Source organism: Balearica regulorum, chromosome 4 (genome assembly GCF_011004875.1).
Source record: "Balearica regulorum gibbericeps isolate bBalReg1 chromosome 4, bBalReg1.pri, whole genome shotgun sequence".
NCBI lineage: Eukaryota > Metazoa > Chordata > Aves > Gruiformes > Gruidae > Balearica > Balearica regulorum.
In genome coordinates this window covers 24,103,212-24,128,106 of record NC_046187.1, presented here as the reverse complement: position 1 = coordinate 24,128,106, position 24,895 = coordinate 24,103,212, and the positions used below count along the sequence as shown (strand labels likewise).

General features: G+C 40.9%; 1 protein-coding gene across 1 annotated transcript in view; it reads left to right on the top strand.

Moving 5' to 3' along the window:
• Positions 1 to 3,025: 3,025 nt before the first annotated feature.
• Positions 3,026 to 24,895, top strand: part of ENPEP (glutamyl aminopeptidase) — a 38,256-nt gene continuing 16,386 nt past the window's right edge. Inside the window, exons 1-7 of the mRNA XM_010310961.2 lie at positions 3,026 to 3,900; positions 8,733 to 8,874; positions 11,464 to 11,595; positions 17,548 to 17,668; positions 19,830 to 19,984; positions 20,615 to 20,728; positions 22,424 to 22,558. Coding sequence (XP_010309263.2) covers positions 3,287 to 3,900; positions 8,733 to 8,874; positions 11,464 to 11,595; positions 17,548 to 17,668; positions 19,830 to 19,984; positions 20,615 to 20,728; positions 22,424 to 22,558 — 1,413 coding nt within the window. The 5' untranslated portion in view covers positions 3,026 to 3,286. The remainder of the gene's footprint in view (positions 3,901 to 8,732; positions 8,875 to 11,463; positions 11,596 to 17,547; positions 17,669 to 19,829; positions 19,985 to 20,614; positions 20,729 to 22,423; positions 22,559 to 24,895) is intronic.

Sequence of the window (24,895 nt, the reverse complement as noted above, 5' to 3'; positions counted from 1 at the left end):
CCCTGAATGCCTACAGCAGGCCTGTACTAGTGCTGATCCTAGCTGTCACTTGAAGAAATTTTATTCCATTTTCCAAACTCAGAATTGGAAATTATATTGGAAATGAATGGCTGATGATTTGGAGATAAAAATTAGGATTCATTTGTATTCCTGGTAGTTGTCTGAGAAGATATCTGGATATTGCTCCTACAGGCATGTACATATCCCTACCAGAAATGTCATGACAGAGCAGGGTGACTTCGTATCCCCTCCATTTTAGGTAGCCAGAATGGCAGTGTGGCAAATTCTGGTGTAGACTAAGAACTAAATTCTAACTTAAAGTGAAATTGCTTCAACTAAAAATCAACACCAAATAAATTATAGCAGGTGTTAGCATTGTCCAGGTGACTGATAAGATTGTTTTAAGTTCTTTTCAGTTTTCTAGAAATTAAACTAAGGCAATTTAAACCCCTCTAAGCTTGGCCAGCTTGGAGTCAGGTTTCTTCCACTTTCCATATTGAGATTCATCATATTATGCCCATAGGGAGAGGGTAGACGAAGTATCTATACCTTGTTGATGAAGACCGTGGTGCTCTCCTCTCTGGGGAGGCAGATCCTGTTCCCTGCCCCCTTCTACCTGGAGACAGCCAAGCAGGAGAGCACCTGGCATTGCCTTTGGGATGTCTGCCATCCTTTATTGCTCCTGTGTAGAGGAATTAATAGTTTGAGCCTTGTCGTATCCTTGGACATACATATCAGGTCATTGGTCCCCAGATATCTTGGCAGCTAGGCAGCTTCTTAGCGCTGCTAGCTGACCCCAGTGGTGTCAGCTAAGAACAAAGCATATTTCTGATATGGGAGGGTAAGTCTGCTCATAGCTACCACTATCAGAAATATATTATGCCTAGTTTTGGCTGCAATTAGGCTTGAACCTCAGTTTTTATAAAGAGAAGATCAATGCCACAGCTTGCATATAACTGCACAACTGCTATTGACTGGCAGAAGACACCAATAATCTCTGCTACTTGTTGAGCTAATTCGTTTGTCACTCCTCATTAGCTTGTAATAGCTTTTACTGCTAGTGTTGTTTTTAAGGCCTAGAATAAGAAATATATATATTTTTGCTGTTTAGGACCAACTCATCCACATAAGTTTTCTCGCTCTTCCTGAAGGAGGTAATTGTTACCAGGAATCTGTAAGTCTCTTCATAATTATGGTAAATAATGTGCTCTACAGTCTATAAACTCAAACAGCATTTTTCACCTTCAGAATAAAAATGTAACAGAAAACCTCATGGCTAAGGAGAATGAAAATAGGAGTGATGTAAAAAGCATGCCTGAAATCAAGACACATTTACTATCTCATCACTTATGGCTTGCTCTGGCTTAAGATGTCTTATTTAAAATCTATTCTTGCTCTTTTTCCTTGTTTTGTCCAATCAGAACAAAAGAAAAGCTGAAATGGTTTTAAATGTTAAGACCATGATCTTCAATGCTGGCTCTGTTGCTAGAAGTTAAATTCTTACCCAATCCATTAAAGGGCACTGGTTTCCCATGTCATATCTAGTTTTGATCACAGCAGAGAAATGGGAAACAATAAAAACAGACATAATGTGAAACAGATTTTTAGCTTTCTGCTTGATTTTTTTTGCATTTTTTTTTCACTTTCAAAAATAGCTGAGTAAGAGTTAACTTGATGCTCTGCAAAAAAAGACATTTTCTTTTCTTAGTTCCTGTTTAAAACAAGATGCTATATAAATAGTAGTGTGCTGCAGGAGTGCTGATGTGGATTGGGTGGCTAAAGTTCCCCATGGTGGCTGGCGATATTTCAAAGGGAAACTTATAAAGCTTGTGAGCAGATCCATTTCTAAAAAAGACTGGATGAAGTCTATCCTGGAAAAGCTCCTTCCCTGATTCAGTGCATCTCACTTGGAGTTTGTGTTGACTGATTCTAAGGCCTAAGAGAAACCATCCAGTTGAAAAAACAAAAGAGGCTAAGTAGTCAGAGAGTTGTAACTGATGTGAAGAGTGATGTTAATCTGTCTCCTAATAAACTAAAACAGGAGGCATGAAGCCAAACTGATGTGCCTGATTAAAAATCTACTCAAGTAGGCTCCATAAGTGGAGAAAAAGGGTTAAGAGATACAGGGACTGAGGTTTCTATTCAACAATGTTTTCCTTTAGTTCAGCATCAAACAAGTTCAAGACTACTGCTGTACTCAGTTTCATACTGCATTAGCAACATCTTGCTTGCAGCCTTAGCAAGACGTACTTACAATAAGTTCCCCCAAGCAGAATTAGGCTCTATTCAGTTAATTTGTTTCGATGAAGCGCCACATTGTGATGACATGCAGTAAATGCTAGATTAGATCTTTAGTACCTAAAGCTTATTTAGAAGTGTCCCTCACAGCAAGGATTCACAGGCAGTACTGTAATTGTGCTGACCAACAAGGCAATGCTATTCCAGGCTACCAACTTGCATGAATGGTTATGAGCAATCTCCTGGAAAACGGGCCCTATGAGAGGGGGAGGGGAATTAGACACATTTTCAAGTTTGAAGTCAGTGATCAAAATTTATGGTTCCAGTGTGCATTCTTCTGCCCGTGACTGCCTCAAGTTACTCAGCAAAGGTAAATGAGCCTAGAAAAGAGGGGAAGCAGTTGAAAAGGCCTTGAAAGATGTATGTGCTTTTTGCTGGATTTTTGAGACTTTGAAGATGTCATTTCACAAACTATAGGGTGGAAGTTCAAAGAAATTTTTGCTAGTAAAAGGAAAAAGTTAAAAAAAAAACAACCCAGAACCTCAAAAACCCAAACAAGACACAGCAGGGGGAAAAAAAGGAAGAGGTAGTGGCAAAGGTTGAGGGTTTGAAGCAGTTACACCTCTATCTGCAAACTCTTTCTGAAAGCTGCTGACAGAGCTTTGGCATCTGATCATCTCCTAACTGCTGATTAACATAGCACTGTTTTATATTTAACTCAGGCCAGAGCAGGAGGGGCTGGGGGGTGGGGTTGCTCTGCTTATAAGGGGAGCACAGCAGGAACACTGTTCTTCTGTGTCAGTTCCCTCCGTCTCCCAGCCCAGCTGCACTCCTTTTGATCATTCACATTTCCTCCAAATGCATGTTGTCTTTAATTAATTGAGTGTCTCGTGGAAAGCGAGGTGGGGGAGACGGGCAGAGAACAGCCATAGCTGCACAATTAAAATACAAATCAAGTCTGCTGAGTTTACTGAATGCAAGTGCTGAAGTGACTAAAAAGCTTTTTTATGGTTAATGTTTTCCTCTACAAACAGACCTGGGAGCAGAGATGGAGGGCATGGATTTTGAGGATAAGAAGTCCAAGAGGTACTGCATGAAGACAAAGCACGTGGCTATCATCTGTGGCGTTGTGGTAATTGTAGGTCTTGCCGTGGGGCTTGGTGTGGGATTGAGCAGATCTAAATCTCAGCAACATTCAGAGGAAACAGATCAGCCAACAAACGCTCCTCCCCAAGTGGATTCGGGTCCCTGTCCTCCTAAAAATGATGACACTGGAGACTGGAGACATTTCAGGCTACCCACTTATGTCAAGCCTATCCACTATGATCTGGAAATGAAGCCTGAAATGGAGACAGACATTTACACTGGAACAGTGAGTATTTCTATTGCTTTGGAAGAATCTACCAGCTACCTGTGGCTCCACCTGCGAGAGACCAAGATTACAGAAATGCCCACACTGCGGAAATCCTCAGGACAGCAGATTACTCTGAATGACTGCTTTGGGTACACGCCGCAAGAGTACATAGTGATGAAGGCAGAAGCAGAGCTCTCTGTCAGTGATGAAAGTGATCCCTATATACTCACCCTGAAGTTTCAAGGCTGGCTGAATGGTTCCCTGGTGGGGTTTTATAGGACCACCTACACTGAGAATGGACAGATCAAGTAAAGCAGTTTTTCTTTTATTTATTAAATTTTCTTCTCTGTATCTACTTGCTCAGGCCTGCTCTACTCCTGTTCCAGCTTCTCAGTCTTGTCTCTCACCAACTTGCTGACATTTCTGGGCTGTTCTTTAATTTTCTCACTCCCCTAAGGAAGGTGCTGTATTCAAAACCCTTTGGCTGTTGACAAGTGATTGTGGGCTGGAGAGATGAGGGGTTTGTTGTTATTACTATTCGGAAAAACTTTTTCAAACTCTACTGGTCCCCCGTTACCTTTGAGCTTTACAAATGGCTCCCTTAGAGAACTGGAGGGATCAAGGCCTGGTTTTATCTCTGTAATACAATAAATAGTATACAGCTCTCACCACTCTCTCCTGGCACTCCCCAAGGTAACAGTTTCAGTGTAAAATGCTCTTGTGATAGTTTTGCTGACAATGTCCCTCCTTGATGTTGCAAGCCTTAGATATATCCAAACCAGAACTTTCCTGTCCCTCCTGCAGCTGGTTTAAATTATGGGTAGGAAAGTCCAAACAATGAAGGTTATCTTTGACTTGAGTTTTTTGTGCTCCAGGTTTTCCTTTTTAATATACCAATAGTTACTGAAAAATTACAAAGCCTCTGCCAGTTCAGTTAACCCATTCCGCTTCCCTGGTTTGCACTACTTAAAGGTGGAAGCTTGAAAAAGCTATTGCCCACTGCTCAGAGGCATTTCTTCACAGTTAACTTATGGAGAGGACACTCGTCCATTTTCCAATATTTATGTTTCTGAAGTGACTCATTCCAGCTGACAGGCAATGCCAGGAGTAGCAGCAGTGACAGGTACCAGCAGCAGCAAATCCAAGAGGCAGAGGAAAAAGCAAGCACTGATTTTTCATACTTAAATATAGTTATCTGATCTGGGAAGAAGCAATGCAGAAAATAGCTTGAACCCCAGCTAGATCTTTCCCTCTTGTTTTCCTCCATCTACCACCTCAGTATGGCTCTGACTTGGAAGGTGCTTTGGTTTTTGTACTTTGAGTGTCTGACATCCCCACAGCAGTTTTAAAGTGGAACCTCTTAGCATCTTTCTAAGTTGAGGTCTGTTACTTCCATTTATTGGTGCAGGATACCTAGGTATTAAATGAACTGCCTCAGGTCTGTCACAACACCAGAACAGCAGGACCAGAACACAGATTTCCTGAATCACAGAGAGGGAGAGGTGAGTGCCCATCCCTCAGATCCAGACAGTGTAGGAAGACAAGGACCAAGCAGCTGATGTCAGGAAGAAAGAACTTCATAAGCCAAAGAAAGCATAAGATGTGAGCTCACTTTGAGAGGGTTCCTACTTCTTGATTTGGATGCTGGAAGCTACAATTGCAAGCATGATTGTAGCCAGCAATCTGAAAACACTCAATACAGAAAGGAACTTGAGCATGTGAGTTTGTTAGGTTTGAGAGGGGCTCTGGTAAGAATGTGTGAATGGTGATTTCTGAAATGCTTTTCATGTTTGGGCAGATTGCTTGTGGGGGTGGAAGAGGTGATGTTCGGTATAGTGATAAGTACAGCTTTCAACTGAAAGCAACCACCAGCCAAGTGGTGCTGCAAACACCAACCAAGCTGCTGCTACGTGGCATGAGGGTAGTAGGTAGGATGGGGTAAGGAAGGATGGTGAGGGAAAGGTTTTATTACTTATTAAAACTGCATGTTTCCCCTGGCTTTCTACTCAAAACCAATGCTAACTGGTATTAGCTTTTTTATTTCACCTTTGCCTGAGGCAGACATCACCCTTGGAAAATTTCAACCCAAATAGTTCCTTTTCTGTCATGTTATAAGTAAATCCAAATCAGATCAGATAATAGCAAAAGTCAAGCAAGTCTGTTAATAATGGATGTTAGAGAGAAGGGGGCTGAGGTGAAAATGAGAGCCACCATGTAATTAACCTACTCCCCCATCCCTTCTGGGCAGTGTTAGAAGCAGCGGGACCTTTTCAGAGAATTAGTTACACTGGAAAGTCAGCTCCCAGGGCTGAGCTGCTCCCCAGCTGTCTGTCTGTGAAGGCAAAGGTTTGCTAAAGCATTGTTACAACCCCTTTTGTTTACAAACTGGGCACATGTCCAGGCTCTGCTGTTGGTTAGATTCAAATCTCCCACCACATTTTGTGGAAAACAGGTAGAAATATGGTGAACATGCCTGCAAGTCTGGGGTCCTTGAAAGATTTAGGGAGAAGAACGCCTCATTTGGGAATCCTGTTCAGACAGATCACACAATTCCCAGCAGGACAAAAGTGCTTTTGGACATGCCCAGAAGTGGATTTTGAGATACCTTGGGAACACAACTATTTAAATGGACATGTGGGTGAGGGGAGGGAGCAGGAAAGCAGAAACTTTGAGAATGCAGATTTTAGACATAGACCTGCCTAGATCCTCCTGTGGGTGCCTGAATCCAGCTTGTCCTTGAGTAAAGCTATTCGTCTGTCAGTGCATTTCATTTCCCCATTGATGAAAGGGGAATAACTGTCCTTCCCTACTTTGCATGATGCAGTGAACATAAATATGTTACAATGTGTTATTTTTGGATATCAGGGAAAGAAGCGCAACAAGAGTCCTTTCCTGGTGTAGTGGCTTCTTTAGTTCCTCTCAAGGAATGTGCTAAAACCCCCTTTTATTTTCTCCTTAATATTACAGATAATAGAAACCCATCATAGCAGCTGGTTTTGATTTTCATTACTATTAGTGACAAGGTATGGCTTCCCTTTTATAGAAATTCTCTCTGTCCTCCATAAGAGGAGAACAAGAGGCTTATAAAAGATACTCAGCTGGGCACATCTCTAACAGGGAGAATTGCATTTAGGATTTTATTGATTAGGGAAAGGCAAAATATTCTTTAGTGTAGCACTCCTGGATTTCTTCCTCAAGGAGGAAATTTTCTCAGAAGAAGCAATGAATCTGAATTTAGGGAAAGACTAGGAGAAAAATTATTTAATTAGCCCAAGGAGAGGGGGTTTTGCACTAACCCCCTGTGCTTTGGGGGGAAAAAAAGAGGGGGAGGGGGAAGGGAAATTTATCATGATTCTGAATACACCACTGTTTTATTTTGGGAACAACAGCTGGATGCAGTCTCAGCCAGATCATCACCTATTACTATGATATTTACAACTGTCACCTCTAGTTCACATTTAAAGGTCTGGACATCAACAGTAGGTAGAAGGGCAGAAGCCACCAAGCAGTGAAGAAAATCTTATCTAAAAACTACATTATACAGTTTGAAAGGAAATGACAACAATTCATGTTTCTAGTGCCACTTCTATGTATGCCATAGCCTGGAGTTATCATCTACCCCATAGGAACGGTAGTGCTAAGGGTTTGCACTGCTGATGTCTGTTTACCTTCACAAATATATGAGAACAGATGGATTATCACCTTATAAATCAACAGAGATATCACAGTGTTATCAATCTGTAGGAACAAGATATAAATGTGTCAAAATATATAGCCAATTTTTTAAGCAATAGCTGTGAAGCATTGCCCTGGGGACTTGAAGTTAACTTAATTGTGAAATAGTTTTCAAATCCTACAAAAAGTAGAGAGTGACATCAAACAACTTACTAAGCAAAAGAAACTCTGTTGAGCCTGCAGTTATGTTAAGGTGAATGTTTATTATGCTTTCTCCCCATGAACTTTTGAGTTACTATTCCAATGAACATGAATGGTAAGAATCCAGACATACTACCTCCATCAGGCTTGTAAATGACCGTTGCTGCAAGTTCTTAATGACCAGTTTAGTATTTAACCATCACAGAGAAATGCCAAGGGCAAAAGAAACATTGAAAAATTGGTTGTCAAGTGAGCTTGTAGGATTGCTGCAGATCTGTAATTTATGATGTACACTTTTAATTACTGTTTGGAAAGAAAAACTACCTTAATATAGTTGGAGCAGCTGTGGAAGTGCTGTCAGAAAATGCTCAACATTCCAGATTAATTGAAGAAGCATCTGTGATCCCTTTCACCATCAATCACTGGAGAATACACTCTGCCACTGTATGATTCATTAATGGAGGAGCCCGATGTCACTGTGAGAAGCAAGCATGATATGAACATTCACAACCTTTACCTTATTTTTTTACATGACCCCTATTGTCTAGCTCCTCCAGTTGTTTTTGCGTAACTGAGATGACTTTCTAACCCCCCCAACATGGCTAGCATTGCATCAGTTGCGTACTAGGATGTTCACCTGAACTTTCCATGCTTTCTCCAGCAGTTTCATTAATGCAGTCAGGGGAGCATAACAGCACCAGCAGAAAACTGTATGTGGTAACTGCAGAAAAAGAAACACACAAGCAGGATGAGATTTTAGGGGCACTTACTTACACAATTCCAAGGTGTCTTCTCAAGAGATGTTCAAGACTCCAATCCCAATATATGCTCTAGTGGGTAAACAACACATGGAGTGACTTAAGTAAACATCCCTATACCAGGACCTTAATTTCCTTTCAGATGATACCCTCAGTAGTTTCTTTTAGGCACAAAAATCAATCAATCAGGAAGGTGAGCAAAATTTTTACCATCCATGAGGGGTCATTCCTATCTTATTGCCTGGCTCCTAAAAATATTTGATGATAAGCACTTTGATTTAACTTTCTGAAACCTAGAGGATGTTGATGACCAGCTTTGAGGTATATGTGTTACACATGCCTATACGATATCAATTTGTGCATTTCTGGTGTCACCTACTTTTATGAATGGACAAGTACACACAAATATTTGTAGTTGACTTTAGTTTGTGAAATTGCTAAGAAATTATGCAGATAAGATATAAAAGGTATATAATGAAGGCTTACCAATGTGTTGTTTGTTTAAGGAGCATTGCAGCTACTGATCATGAGCCAACAGATGCACGGAAATCATTTCCTTGCTTTGACGAGCCCAACAAAAAGGCAACTTACAACATATCTATCATCCACCAAGATGCGTACCAAGCACTTTCAAACATGCCGGTACAGGTATGTATTTCCCAACTCTGCTGCCTAAATGGAATGGTTCTATAAATCCACTGGAAAGGTAGCATGGATTGCGAGGTCCTCACGCATTCACAGACTCTACCACCCAGATGCTGTAAAACTAATGGTGAATAAATATTCCATAAAACAGGACTGGTTGGTTGGTTGGTTAGGACTCCCAGTGGTCCACCAGCACATAACATGGCAATAGAGAGACAAATCCAAAGCAGAAATGAAACTGCTCTTAACTAGCTGACCCTCTATTCAGATATGCTAGATGAGCATCCCCTACTAACTATAAATAGGTAATGGCAGATTGTTCAGTTAAACCAGGTGGACTCTGAGAAAGAATACTCTGGAAGACAGCTGCTTCCCAGATGGGAAGTCTAAAATAATCACTGAAACTACATAATGGTCCAAAGCAGGGGTCTGCTGATCACAATCTAATGGCAAAGGATCCTGCTAGCAAGAAAGTCTAGGAGTATTGTTTTTAATAATACGGGATCTGAAATCCTATCTGTCAGCTCATGGGTGTGGACACTTGTCAGTTCACCATGACTACAATTTCCTAAATAATCTATTTCTGGACCTGGTGGGCCACATTCCAAGTTTTGTACAAAATTCAATGGCATCAATTATCTACCTCTGGGCACTCTGGAACAAGATTGAATGGCTTTCAGCTGAGAGAATAGTTTAAGTGAATGTGTAGTCCAATGTATAATTTCTAATGAATATGTTCTGAAGTGGGAGATAAAGTGCCAAGTTTTTTTTTAAAAAAAAGTGCTTCCAGCCTCCAGGCTGTTGACATTTGCATCTTCCCAATCACTCCCCCAACCAGAAAACAAAGGTCCGCTTTACTGTGTACTGGTTTATTTAGAGTCCCTCAAACCTTAACTGTCCCCTAGCAATGCAGCTGAGAGAACTATTACCAATCTGATACAGCTTTCTCCCAGACCCTTTGCAAATTTAAAGTTCTGTCCTATTTTTATTAAAAATAGTTCTATGATGCCTAACAGAGCACCAGGCACTTTGATGACCAATGTATGAAAGGAGAGTGTTTGCTGTACCTTCCTCACAGACCCCAGATAAGTGAGAGTACCGGCAAGAAAGGTGAGGGGATGAGACTAGATGTTATCAAGATTTAGTGGGTTTTGAGATTTACTTTACACCTTTACACATGGAGCTTGCTTCTAGTATTGACATACAAAAATAAGCTTTCAAAGGGCTAGCTACCACTTGTTAATTAATTTCCTAAAATCAAGTATAGGCAGGGAAATGTAGATTAGTCTGGGTTCATACTCAGGTTTGACTAATGGATGATAGCAGGGCACTTTTTCATCTGGTGTGCTCACAAGGTCAGTAGCTCTGTTCTTAGTAGTGAAAGATCTTTGGGAAATCTTTTCAATGGATGGAAATGTAGTAGTTGTTTGCAAATGCAAGGCACATTGTGTTTTATACATCCTGTAGTTTTGGTGGTGTGGAGCTTTATAATCAACATGGCAAAATCAGCTCAGCAAAATCAGAAACTTGTACATTTCATTTGCATTTTTCATTGGAGTGAATTTATTTTTTTTACCTTTTTTTTCACTGAAGTTCGGACTTTATTGAAAGAACAAAAGATATCAAAATAGAGTCAAAATTAGTCAAATAATGGAAAAGTAGGTAGCGAATATCTCTGTGAAAAGGGGTTTGTGAATATATCTGTGAAAAGGGTTTTTTGCTCATGGAATCATATTACCTGTAACATTCACTATCTGTGTTTTATTTATATTGCGTTTATAACAAACAAATCTCATGAAGTATTGTATCTCTAGTTGAAGGTTAGTGTCTTTTATATGCTGTTTGCTTTTGTCCTATTTAAATTAGTTCAGTCAGAAGCATAAAAAATTATCAGGCAGGCAATAGCAGATAATGAATAGCAGAAGTAAATATTTAGAGGATGAATCACATACAACAGGTTGCAGGTTTGGTCATATGGTTCAGTTGACAGCTAAGGACATTTGCAAAAATCAGGAATCATTTTTAATTGATTTACAAAATAAAAACTATGAACCTTATGTACACTTAACCCACCGATTAGCAGTGCTAATTTGTATCTGAATGAGTTCAGGATAGATTCATTAGATTGGTCTTTATTGTACAAAATGGCTTTCAGCTGATTGCATGTCTGCAATCCTTAACTCCTGTATAACGCACATACTTAAGAGAGGAGAAAATCCAGTGTCGTCTCTGATCTGTCCAAAGTGATGTTATTTTATGCAACTATTTCAAGAACAAAACGCACTAGCAACAACTTCAAAACTCCTGTTGGCAAAATTCCCATGCATGTGAATGATTTCAAATCCTTGATGAAAATTAGAACCAGGTAAACTTATTTAGTGCAGAAAAACAAAGTCCCATTTCGTGTGTTGCAGTATTGCAGAAAAAAACATTTTGTCTGTTCTCATGTCATCATGGGATGCCAGAAGAGGTGAACTTGGAGAGGTGATTTATCATTCCTATGTAGTTACAGCCTTCATAGAAATATTGTACCCTCTTCTGCATGTGTTTGCAATTCCAAAAATCAAATTAATTATTTTTCCATTTCTGCAGAAAACTGAACAGCTGGGCGGTGGCTGGACTCAGACAACTTTTGAGAAGTCAGTTCCCATGAGCACTTACTTGGTATGCTTTGCGGTGCACCAGTTTCAGTGGGTAGAGAGAATATCTGCCAGCGGAAAACCTGTAAGTCCTGTTGCAGCCTGAACATGGTTCAGATGACAGATGTACTGTGATTTGCATTTTTTTAAAAACGAAACATCTCTTTTTATAATACATACAGAAATATATTTTTCCCTTTCCTATAGCTTATTTTATGCAGTCTGTTTTATCAGATTAGTTGTTCGTAGTGGTCGCTCTAACCTTGACTACTTACAGTGTTTTGCAGTCCTTCCCTGTCTCCCATCTTGGTGAGATCCCAGTAAGTACCTCCCACGCAGGCACATGGGAGAGGAAGGAGCACTGTTTCTCCAACCTCATCCCTGACTTGAAGCCAGAGTCTGAGGGAATGTAAAAGTCCAGGGGTACAAGAGATTGACAGGCCATGGATACAAATACTTTACAGTTTTCTGTGGGTTAAAAGGTATGAATCTATGCACTTGATGTCTTACTATTTACAGTCATGAAGACATAGGACTACAAAGCCATATGCCATTATGTATTGGCTCTAATATTCTTTATTTCACAACAGTGGCTAAATGCAACAGCCCAGTGTAAGTTCTTTACAAATAAGTATAGAGGTGATAGCGCCTGCCTAAACAGCTGGATATTTGGTAGGTGCCCTAATGAAGTGAGTATGTTTGAATCTGTATCCATAAAATTAACATACGTCCTTTATTTAGATGCAACATGCTCTCCAATCCAGTTCTTGCTTAGATTCAAACCTCCCAAAGGTGCAGCCAATCAGGCATAAGGATATTGCAAGACATTACGTTGAATCACAACCTGAAAGCCTAAATACAATATGCCCCTCAACATAAATTTCTTCATTTAGCCTAAACCTAGTCTGGGATGCTCAACCTACAGTTAATTATTTATTGGTTTACATCTTTTTTTTCATGTGAGACAGAGGATGATCCGAGCGCTGTACGCTCTTGCTGCTTCCCCTTCCTTTCCCCTTAGGGGTGTAACACATGTTCTTGCAGTTCAGCTGAGCTGGCAGCACATTCCTCTTCTTCTGGAGGCAGTGACAGCAATGGACAGGGAATCTAGAGCAAAGCCCCAGCCAGACCACTGTTCCCCTAGCAAGTAAGCTCTTCCTGAGTTTCTCTATCTGAAAAAGCTCAGCAAATCCTTCCCTACTTAAGGCTGTCCAGTGATGTGAAAACCTGCCTTGTATAAATCTCTAAAGTGCTGATCCAGTTCTTAGCAAAGACTTCCTGGCATAGTGCTGTGCTGAAGCCTTCCTTCTCTACACTCTTTCTAGCATCACGCTGTACGCTTATATTATTTCTTGACAAATAACTAAGGCTAAATTACATTTAGCCAAGCAAATGGAGCCTGGTTTGAGATAGCAATGCAATATTCTTAGATCCCTGCTGTTTGGCTGAGTAATTTGCAAAACGGGAGGACATTTTAAGCCACCCAGCCACACAATTTTGTTAACCAGATGCTCTTCAGCAGGGCTGCTCCATTCACTATCAGGGACAGGACTTCGATCATTTGGCCTCAATAGATACTCTCTAGAGTTTAGTTATTTTAAGAATCAGAATTTTGGCAGCTTTTGTAGAACATAGTGTGATGGGGGGTGAAAAGTGCTGAAGGCATATGTAAAACTCTGTTTTCTAGATGCAAAAGTTAACTTTCTCTGCTTGTCCGTGCCACACTCCAGAATATGGCTCTAAGGTCAATATTCATTGGGTTTTGTTTGGGTTTTTTTCCCCAAGCAAAACAGTAAAGCCCACAATATTCCTGACTGGTTGTAGCTTTTCTAAATAGAACGGAGTGTTCACTGAAATGTGGTGATTAAAGTGTGTGTGTATAGAAGCAGAGGTATTCGTGTCAGTACAGAGGTTGCCTGAAGAAACATCTTCTAATTCAGGCCTTGGTTATTACCTATTTTATTAATGCTATTCACTAAACAAGGTCTGAGGGCTTGCTGCACTAGAAAACTTGGGTTTTAAGTGAGGTTAAAATCATCATAGTTTCCTTTCTCTTAGCATGGACATAGTTTTATCAATATAAAGTATATGTGTAAGATTGTTTTTAATTAAGGGAGCCACATAAACTCCATCACTAAAAATGACCTTTTTGCCATGAAAACCAGGCTATATCTGTAGAGTTTTTAATCATATATTTAGAAAGTCCTTTTCATAGCATCATAGAATGGTTTGGGTTGGAAGGGACCTTCAAGATCATCTAGTTCTAACCCCCCTGCCATGGGCAGGGACACCCTCCACTAGACCAGGCTGCCCAAAGCCCCATCCAACCTGGCCTTGAACACTTCCAGGGATGGGCCCTCCACAACTTCTCTGGGCAACCTGTTCCAGTGCCTCACCACCCTCAAACCAAACAGTTTCTTTCCAAAAACTTTGAAGCCTAGCTGAGCAATGAGGTATTTAGATTCACTGACTACTGAAAAGAACATTCCATAGTTTAGTGTATAAATTGCTAGCAATAAATCCCTCATCAAACAGAAAGTATCCATGTGATCCATATATTGCTTTCATAAACAACAGCAACAGCATACAGCTCACATGACACAGTAAATTATTTAAAACCTCAGCCGTTTGCTCGAAAGCTGTTGCCCTAACAAAGGCATTAATGGAATCAATGGTGGGAAATGTGCCTACAGCTGGAAACGATGCTCCTGAACTGATTACCTGTCAGGTACCAAATGTCTGGTTTGGAAAATCACATAGAAGATTATACAAATGAAACCCAAAGTCAGTTCTAGTGCATGCTGAAGGTTTTGGAAACCATTAATACGGATCATCTAGGGGACCAAAGACTGCTAAATTGGGTAAAGAGCTTACTGAAGTGGAAATTGCAGATTGTAATTGCAAACTGACCCTGAGGGAAATCCCCTGGCTGGAATGGATTCCCGACTGAATTTCATAAGCTTTTTTTGTTTTTTTTCATTCCAGTTTTATTTCTGACCACTTTCCCATCCTCCCCTCTCGTTGGAGGAAGTGTAATTTCATGGTATTGAAATCAATGTGTTGTCAGGCTCCAACAGGGCTCCTAGACTAGGCCGGTTCCCTTTCTCAATTTGGACCCTAAACTCTTGGCTGTAAGACAACATTGAAGAGTAAACAAGCCACACCAACACAACTAGAAGAATGTGGCCCATTCATAAGGGACACAGAGCCTTAAAAATAAGATGGATTGGGTTTCCTGAAGCCAGAAACTTCAATCCATATAAAGATCTCTTACTTTCCATCCCGGAGATTTTGGGGAAGAGAACAGCCTACAGCTCCTGCCAGTGGATACTCCAGTGCTATGGCTCTGCGCTGGGGCAGACATCTATGTGAGCTTTGGGACAAAGAGATTGAGGGAAAGACCCCCAAAAGACTCCATAAATTCTGAAGTCAAACTTTGTCTTCATGATGTGAAGATTCACAGATTCACAGATTGGTAGGGGTTGGAAGGGACCTCTGGAGATCATCGAGTCCAACCCCACTGCTAGAGCAGCATCGCTTAGAACATGTTGCACAAGATTGTGTCCAGGCAGGTTTTGAATATCTCCAGAGAAGGAGACTGCACAACCTCTCTGGGCAGCCTGTTCCCCTGCTCAGTCACCCTCAAAGTGAAGAAGTTTTTCTTCATATTCAGATGGGACTTCCTGTGTTCCAGTTTGCACCTATTGCCTCTTGTCCTGTCACTGGGCACCATTGAGAAGAGTCTGGCCCCTTCCTCTTGACACCCACCCTTTAGATATTTATAAGTGTTGATGAGATCCCCTCTCACTCCTCTCCAGGCTAAACAGACCCAGCTCTCTCAGCCCTTCCTCATACGAGAGATGCTCCAGTCCCCTAATCATCTTTGTAGCCCTCCGCTGGACTCTCTCCAGTAGTTCCCTGTCTGTCTTGAACTGGGGATCCCAGAACTGGACACACTATTCCAGATGTGGCCTCACCAGGGCAGAGTAGAGGGGGAGGAGAACCTCCCTCAACCTGCTGGCCACACTCCTCTTAATGCACCCCAGGATACCATTGGCCTTCTTGGCCACAAGGGCACATTGCTGGCTCATGGAGAGCTTGTGGTCCACCAGGACTCCCAGGTCCTTCTCTGCAGCGCTGCTTCCCAGCAGGTCAACCCCTCACCTGTATAGGTGCTTGGGGTTGTTCTTCCCAGGGGCAGGATCCTACACTTACCCTTGTTGAATTTCATTAGGTTCCTTTCTGCGCAGCTCTCTAGCCTGTCCAGGTCTTTCTGAATGGCAGCGCAGCCTTCTGGTGTATCAGCCACTCCCCCCAGCTCAGTATCATCAGTGAATTTGCTGAGGGTACACTCTGTCCCCTCATCCAGGTCATTGATGAAGAAGTTGAATAACACCAGACCAAGCACTGACTTTTGGGCTTCACCACTAGCTACAGGCCTCCAACTAGACTCTGTGCTGCTTATCACAACCCTCTGGGCTCTGCCATTCAGCCAGTCTCAACCCATCTCACTGACCACTCATCCAACCCACACTTCCTAAGCTTGGTAACGAGGATGTTATGAGAAACAGTGTCAAAAGCCTTCCTGAAGTCAAGATAAACATCCACTGCTCTCCCTTCATCCACCCAGTTGGTCATGCTATCACAGAAGGCTATCAGATTGGTCAGGCGTGATTTCCCCTTGGTGAATCCATGTTGATCACTCCCAATAACCTTCTTCTCCTCCATGTGCTTATTGATAACCCCAGAATAAGTTGTTCCATCATGTCTCCAGGGATGGAGGTGAGGCTGACTGGCCTATAGTTTCCTGGGTCCTTCTTCTTGCCCTTTTTGAAGACCAGAGTGACACTGGCTTTCCTCTAGTTCTCAGGCACTTCTCCTGTTCTCCATGACCTTTCAAAGATGATCGAGAGCAGCCTAGCAATAACATCTGCCAGCTCCCTGAGCACTCATAGGTGCATCCCACCAGGGCCCATAGATTTGTGGATGTCAAGTTTGCCTAGATGTTCTCTAACCTGATCCTCCTTGACCAAGGGAAGATAACATCCTAAAAGTCTTTTTCAAGCTGTAGACCTCCTCATCATGGTTATGGGTGCCATAAGGACTCTAGGCTTGAGGTTTCCTATTGCTTGAAAGTAATAGCCAAAGCAGTCCTAGGCACCAAGCCCCAGGGATAGAAAGGTCAGCACTCAACACAGCATTTTTTGCATCCAGGAAAAAAAGCATGCTCAGATATGCCAAAGGAGCACAGAAATGGTCACTTATCACACACAGGGCTACCAAACGTGCCAGTTCTCCTGGACTTGCCTGGTGGTTAGAGAAAGAGCTGGGTTTTGTCTGGGATTTCCAGAGGCGCAGCAGCCCAGCAAGCACCATAGCTGTGACTGGGTGGCTGTATGGCCTGAGGTCCTGGGCAAACGCCACTTGACCTGCATGGGCCAGCATGTCCAGGAAGAGTTACAGATCTGGTAAACACACTATCTTCAAAGGGTCTGAGATCTTCAAACATACAAGGACAAGAGGAAATTATGATGATATTAGGTAAGAAAGGTGGGAAGAAATTGAAGAAAATAAGCTGTTATGGGCTTCAGACACATTTCAGGACAGATGTGCTCCTAAAGATTGGTCTGATGGGATCAGTCCAGACCAAGGAACAAGTGGATTCCCTTTGATTGTTCTTGACCAATCTTCCTTCTTGAGAAAAGTAGGCCTTGGGGAAGGAGGGGCTGGTATGCACCCAGGCCCTGCTCCAAGGTTGGCCACTGTGAGGTTCTGGACATGGGTCTTGCCAGTTTTACAATTTAGGCATACTGTGGATAGCACGCACAGATTATGTTAACTTGGTCTCTCTTATATACAACATTTGAAAAACTTTATTGAATAAATGTGTTAGGGAACAGAATTCAGTGTTCAGGCCAGTCTCTTAGAGAAAACCTGCAGTGTTATAGATATGTACGTTAAATGACTTTTCAATGCTTGCCACCTTCTAATTTCTTTTAACTGAAGACTGCTTTAATTGTCTCTCTCTATTTTACAGCTGAGAGTTTATGCCCAGCCACTGCAAATACACACAGCAGAATATGCAGCAAATGTAACAAAAATCATATTCAACTTCTTTGAAGAGTACTTTAATTTGAGCTATTCTCTTCCAAAACTAGGTGATTATTAATACTTATATTTTTCATTTTGTTAAATCGCTGTTATGGTTGTGTTTTTCCTCCTGGTCTCTGTGCTTTGGTGAAAAACCGCATGAAAGCATTTGGTTGCTAAATGCTGGTATTATGTCAGGATGTTTTAAAACTGTACCCATGTAGTTCAAGATGTTCTTAAATGTCATGATGGGAGGGTTAGTCTCAGTAACAGTTTGGTTATCATTTCTCACAGTTCAGTTTGCTGAACTGAAGCACTGGTCCTGGCATGGTTATTTTAAAGTGTCTTGTGGAAAATCAGGGGAGGCATTGGTGTCATCAGCAAAGGAACATCATGAACTAAAATAGAGCCAGAAGAAGTTTGAGAAAAAAATGTACCACCTCCATGGGAACTTTTGGACAAAAGTCAGCAGTGAGATAAGTGAAGATGTAAACTGCCAGAGAGTATGTCATACTATTTATTAACCTTCATGCAAAATGGGTGTGTATCAACTTCTTAGAAAGATGAATGCGGTCCAGCATATAATTTGTAGTTTCTACTGCTGGGCTAAATAAAGACCCAGAGCTAAACAAGAGTGGGCATACTATCAAATTTTGCCTATGGTTACAAAACAAGCAAAGAAAAAGTAGTGCAGTTGGGCATCCTTTAGCTTGGGCTATTTGGATTCTTGATCTGATTTGTGCAGTTTGAACTAATAAAGTTGGGAATGTAATCAGAGTTTTGGAAATGCCACCTCCTACGACCTCCAAAGAGGTAATTCAGTTGGGTTCATGAACTTAAAAGGATGGAAAAATATTAACTACAAACAAATCAAGGCAATGTAATAGGGAAAAAACTCCAAAACTTTGAAGACCATTAACAAGGCTATGCAAACCTTGTATTGGCTATTCATGCATGTACCTAGCAAGCTAACCTGTTTTACTTTAACAACAGATTTTTACCTCCTCCTTTCAAAATATGATCTGAGTTTACTGTAAATATCTGTTTGCATTTCAATAACAACTGAATTAGGGAAACCGGTACAATATGTTATTCTTTCACACACACTGGTCCCCAGTAATAACTGAGACTATATCTCACCAATGCCCCATATTCAAACTTTCATTTCCATAGAAGCCTGATGACTTTGCCATGTCAGCATATGGATAGGGGCCTGTCTGCACTATAGGGTGGGCTGGTAACCCCAGATCAGCAGTATCAGAGGACAGATGCTCTTGTAGATTTTATCTGGTTTTCTCAGAATGTCTATTTGTTGGATCACAAATCTTGATTTACTATGTTGTTCCCTCAGTATTGGGAGTCATCTAGATCAAACCTGATGAATCAAATATGTTTCTGCATAATGGTTTATTTAAACATTGCATTTTATATTGATTTTATGGCTTCTGGCATTGCCATTCTGCTTGTGATTGATTGTCATTTTGCCTGTCAGTGAAGCCCTTGCCACACTATCAGCTTTGTTCTGTAATCAAGTTGTTTAAATTAAAATAAGTAATTCCTATCTTCTGTTAGGGTGGAGTGAGGGTTGTTTGTCCTATTTAGTTTTAAATCCATCTGTACTTTTTCCCTAACCCACATAGAAAGGCTGTGGTCATTATTTGCAGAAGAAAATGCTAGTCCAATTGAGTCTGCAATTCTCATTTAAACCTGTATTGATTACTGACCATAAATGAGTGACCCCCACAAATTGCCAGGAGTAGAAGCAGATGTTGTTCACTGCATGGGGGATTTACTTCAGTTAACATGTCAATAAATATTTTTAATACAACACTGTGACAAACAATGACATGCCTTATTATGCTGCAGATAGTTTCAGGAGGTTTACTGCCTGCAGCACATCCCCAGACAATACTATTAATTTCTGGAGCCAAAATTAAGTAATGTATGATACACACACTCCCAGGAGGTGGCATAGCATCACCTCGCAGGACAGATCCTCAGCTAGTGCAACTGATCCTACCTCTATTAATCTCAGCAGAGCCAGGGTGCTTGCTATCAGTTGCTGTAGCCAGTTCCCTGCTTCCTAAACACAGGTTATAGACTGCAGTCCACAGCAGTAAGCCAGAACCACAAATGGTAAGCCAAACAGGCTGTGAATACACAGAAAGAGGACAAGAGAAGTGGCTTAAAGAATACAGTGGTAATCATGTTCTCTTTGTTTCAATGCAGATAAAATAGCTATTCCAGATTTCGGGACAGGTGCTATGGAGAACTGGGGGCTGATCACATATAGAGAAACAAACCTGCTGTATGACCCCAATGAGTCGGCCTCTTCCAACAAACAGAGAGTAGCTGCTGTGGTAGCCCACGAGCTCGTTCATCAGGTACATTTTAAGACATGATTCATTTTTAGAGAGCTTCAAACGTGTAGTCACAACATTTTAATCTTGAAAATATTGTCATTAACTCCATCTTGGCATCTTCTATACATGCTTACAATTTGATTGCAAAATACCATGTTAAAAGAGTTGCCTGTTAAAGCTTTAAAGTGCCACAACTACTGCCTTTGAATTTTTCTAAGGAAGTTAGATGCTTGGGTCCAGACTGTGAGCCAGCTTATGAAAATCTGTCTGAAATGTCTTAAAGGAACTAATTTGCATGTGCAGATGTCTCTTTTGGGCAAGCAAATAAAGACAACTATACACTGTAGAGGCTGTCTGAAAACATATCCTTACAAGCATAAATCATCAGATCAAGAGGAAGAAACTAAAAATATTTGCAGCAGCACATGAATCATTAGCAATCTCCCCAGTAATATGCAATTTTATAATAAAAGTGATGTTTTAAAACAAGGCGAGGCCTGAATTCCTATTTAAACCCCAGAATTATGATAATTTTCATCTGGCAACAGAAAGAAAAGTGAAGAAATGAATGTTCTATGTCAATATGTGAGATAGTGAAATGTACATTTACCATTTAGCTAACACTATGTCTTTCAATGTTTATAATTGTAGTGGTTTGGAAATATTGTGACCATGGACTGGTGGGATGACTTGTGGTTAAATGAAGGATTTGCCAGTTATTTTGAGTTCCTGGGAGTAAATGCTGCAGAACCAACTTGGCAAATGGTAATTATTTCTGTCTTGTGGAGGGTTGGCCGGGCTAGGAATGCATTTTGGAAGGGAGTAAAAATTAGACAAGGACAAAGATGACTTAAATTATGTTTACAGAAAACTAACATATTACAGTGCAACATAAAGAAAAAGTTGGTTTAAGCTTTTCCACCTACCTATGTTATGGTCTGAAACTAGTCAAAGTAAACTTTGTAAAGTTTTAGTCTGCAGGGAAGAGTCATTCTTTTTTAATAAGTGAGTTAAGTGTTTGGTTATTATTATGGTAAATAATACCTAGGTGGATTCTGGGTAGAGCCTTAGCAATTTTGCAAAGGTTGTTTAAAGGTCTGACCCTGGAAGATGGAGATTCCCCTTTATTTAGTTAGTTAGGCTGTAATGTCTCTTCACAGGACTTGTCTTAGGATTGCTACCTGACCTAGTAAGGGTTGGGAACCTGCGCCTGTCTTCACAGCTTGGGCTATTCATCAAGGAAAATATCAGATCCTCTATTCATCTGCTGCCAGCATTTTAAGTGTCATTTCAAATGCTCCAACTCAGACAATCTCTGCTCTGCACAGTGCAAAAATAGGTAGTGATAGTGGATGGACCACAGTGCTAACTGTTCAGCCAAACCAACTCCGGTCACTTTAGGGGGTTGCAGACAAAGAGGGTAGCCTTAAATATGCATTATATGCTGAGGAATGATAACAGTGTGTGAATAAAGGGAGGTTTCTTGCTCTCTCCTTCCTCCCCTCCCAAACAGATGTGATGGCGCATAGCACGCATATTTCCCCCAGCTGTCCAGGTGTAATGAGATTCTGGCTACTACAAATTACATAGCATATGCCAGTGGAAGAAAGCAGGGCTGCATTAAGTTGAGCCCACTGTCAAAATCTACTAGCCCCTGAGCCTAGTGACTTTAGAAGCAGGTAGTGCCTACTCAGTGCTTCCCCTGCCTCCCTCCCTGCTCCCCATAAATATCTCTTCTCATCTGTGTTATGTTAGGCTGAGAACAAATTCATTCCTGGATCACTCCTTTTACACTTTGAAGTAGAGGATCTGTTGTGCTAACTACATAAGAAAAAATTTAATTACTGAGCCTAACATTTAAAAAACCTTTTAGTATCTAGACACCACGTTCATTTAAGATCTAGAGCCATTCCAATGTTATCATCCTGGTGAGTATTAGAAGAGGAAAACTAAATAGAAATTTAGGGGGGGGGGGGGGGCAATATTGGTTAGAAAGTAAGGGAATTTTGACTGCAGGTCACTTAATCTTTTTTTAAAAAATTATAATAATGTTTTAGAAGTTATAAACCTTTGGATGGGGAACCCTGCCTCCTTCCTACTTCCTTTCCTTCCTCCCCAGCACCATTTTTTGCAAGAGGAGCCCATAATGCTTTGCAGATATTGTCACACTGCTGAAATTGGTAATACAGACTCCTTTTTTTGCCTACCAAGGGGTTTTTTTGTGTTGTGATACACACGGGAAAACAGGATTTGCAAAAGGTAATTTATCTTAGTTAAGGAAAAAAATGTATCCCTCCCCCTTCAGACATAAAGTTTGCAAGTCCTTCTTTAGAGGAGGTGAAATTTCATTCCGTTTCCAACTGCCTGCCCCTAGAGAACCTCCAGTTCAAGCTACTTATTTTGTGAAGTTAGGCATATAGTCCTGCCTTTGTTTCTATTCTAACATCTTCTTTTTCTCAGCTTGAACAGGTTTTAATTGATGATGTGCTTCCTGTAATGAAGGATGACTCCTTGCTCTCTTCCCACCCAATTGTGGTCGACGTATCATCTCCAGCTGAAATCACCTCTGTGTTTGATGGGATATCCTACAGTAAGGTAGGATATCCTTCTCTTGTGACTTTGGATACAAAGAAAGTGGAGGCTTGGGAAAGGACATAAAGGTCAGGGGAGGTCGTAATCATAACTCCTAACCCACGTGGGCTGTGTCTGTGCAGATCTTTTTTCTGGGACAATCCTGACTGTTGTCAGTGATGATTCAGTCAAAAGCAACTGTGAGAGGAGCGGTGTGGCCAGAGCCCCAGTTAGCTGCTGTGTGCCATGCAAGGCTGCTCACAGCATGAAGAAGAGCAAGGCAATAGCAGTGTCAGCAGATTCTGCCACTAGAGTTGTCGTTTTTTCAATTATGCTAAACCAGCTACTTAGCACAGCCCCTTCTCATTACCTCATGCTGATGCAGCCCAATAATATTAAGCCTCATGCATGGGGAGATGATACAAGGGCAGATGTCCAAATGTCCTCTCTCTCACTTCCTCCTCACACCTTCAGGGCTGTACAACTTCTAGTTTGAGGAAGCAAGGCAGGGAAACAAGCAGTGAAAAAAGGAAAGTAACTTTTTATCTCATGTTGCTCACAGTATCCCAGCCACCCAAGATGCCTTAGCAAAGACAGACGGGCTACCACCAGCCTCTGCTGCCACTGTCCCTAAATTGAGAGACAAGTTAGCTCCACATTTCACTGAGAGCTGTGGAGTTCAGGACTGGCATGGAGAACACTAGTCTGTAGCCCAGGGTATTTGACAAGGTTTTTGCTCATCCTTGGGCTGTCCCTGTTAGTTGTGGTGGGGACCTGTGCTATAATGTCTTTCTCAGGAGCCAGCTGGAACTGACTGGAAGAATCCCTTGGGTCTTGGGTCAGCCATCTCCCAGACCATGTTGCTTCTGACTCTGTTACACTATGTTTGTGTTGACAAGCTTCTTGTATGACTCTGTCAGTGCCTATCTGATGCCACAACAAGTTTCCACTGAATGCACAAAATCCACCATTATTAAATCCTGCTTGTTGCTTTCCCTCCAAGCTCCCATTATCAGCTAAACATAAAGTATGTATTGCATTGCTTTTAGCTTTAGCTGTGCTGGAGTCTGTAGCCATAGATATTACTTTTATTAGCTAGACTTGATCCATCCATTTCCATCAAGTTTTCTGTTTTCAATTGTTCAATGCTCTATCCAACAATACAACCAGTATTTATTGCATCATAAATGCCTCACAGTCAAATCATAAACTATGTGAAAACCTGCATTGTGTAACACTGTTCTTAAATCAAACTAACTAAAGTCAAGAAACATACAGAGCTAAATCAAATACTCTGGACAAAAATGTACTTTAGTGGTGAGCTAAGCAAGAGACACACTTTTGTACAGTCTGAAAAAACAATGGAAAAAAAAAATCCTAGCTTTTACTCGTCTCTTTGTGCCTAGATAATTGCTACATGAACTCATGGGTTTTTTTAAGCGAAAACACTTGAGGACTCATGCATTGTTTGGGAACAGTCTGCTTGGGATATAATTTGGCTTGGGATATAATTTGGCTTGAATGAGAAAGTCTTCACGTAGATTTAGCTCAAATTACTGTTGGTATTTATATAAAAATGCGTGACAAAATTAACTTGTTTCTTTTTTGCTTTATTTTGGCTTCTCTTTTGCATTTTTCTTATAAAAACAATCTCCTCATGATAATATTCATCACTAAACAAATAAAGCATAATTTGGAATGCTCTCTGTTAGTTTTACCAGAGCAATTACAGAGCTTATACAATGCTAAAACCCTAATGAATTGCCTAAGGGTTTGTGGAGTCATTGCAGTGTATTCTGTAAGGTAACCTCTGACTGCTGTATGATCAGTAGGGCATTATGTGCCTAGGAAAGAGGTACTAGAGTAGAGCTGGTGACTACAAAATTAATGTATATAATTTTTTTAATCCGTTCTTCAACAGTAATTGCACCTCATCTCTTTTCCAGTTTAATCCTCTCTGTTTGAAAGATTGTATTAAAATTGACAATGAGATTTTGTCTTTGGAGTTCAAACATTAATTACGTTTTCAGAAAACAGATACTTCAGCTAAAAATTTGCTCTTGGACCCCCACATTTTTGGAACCTCCCAACTAAAGAAGCTTAGGATTAAACATTCCACATTTCTGCCACGTGTGGTCTTGTCATATACTTGGCAATTACTACAACTCTCTAGAAGTTATGTGGGTGTTGATAAAAGACTACTCCACACACCCTCATCAGACAAAGTCAGCTATTCAAATCAAGGTCACTTTCCTGAACTTCCCCAAATAGTTGAAAGAAACTAAATTTATGAAAACACTGGAGTTCCTATAACCAGTGATTTTGTTAGCATGAGTTTTTCTCAAACACACTCCATCATGA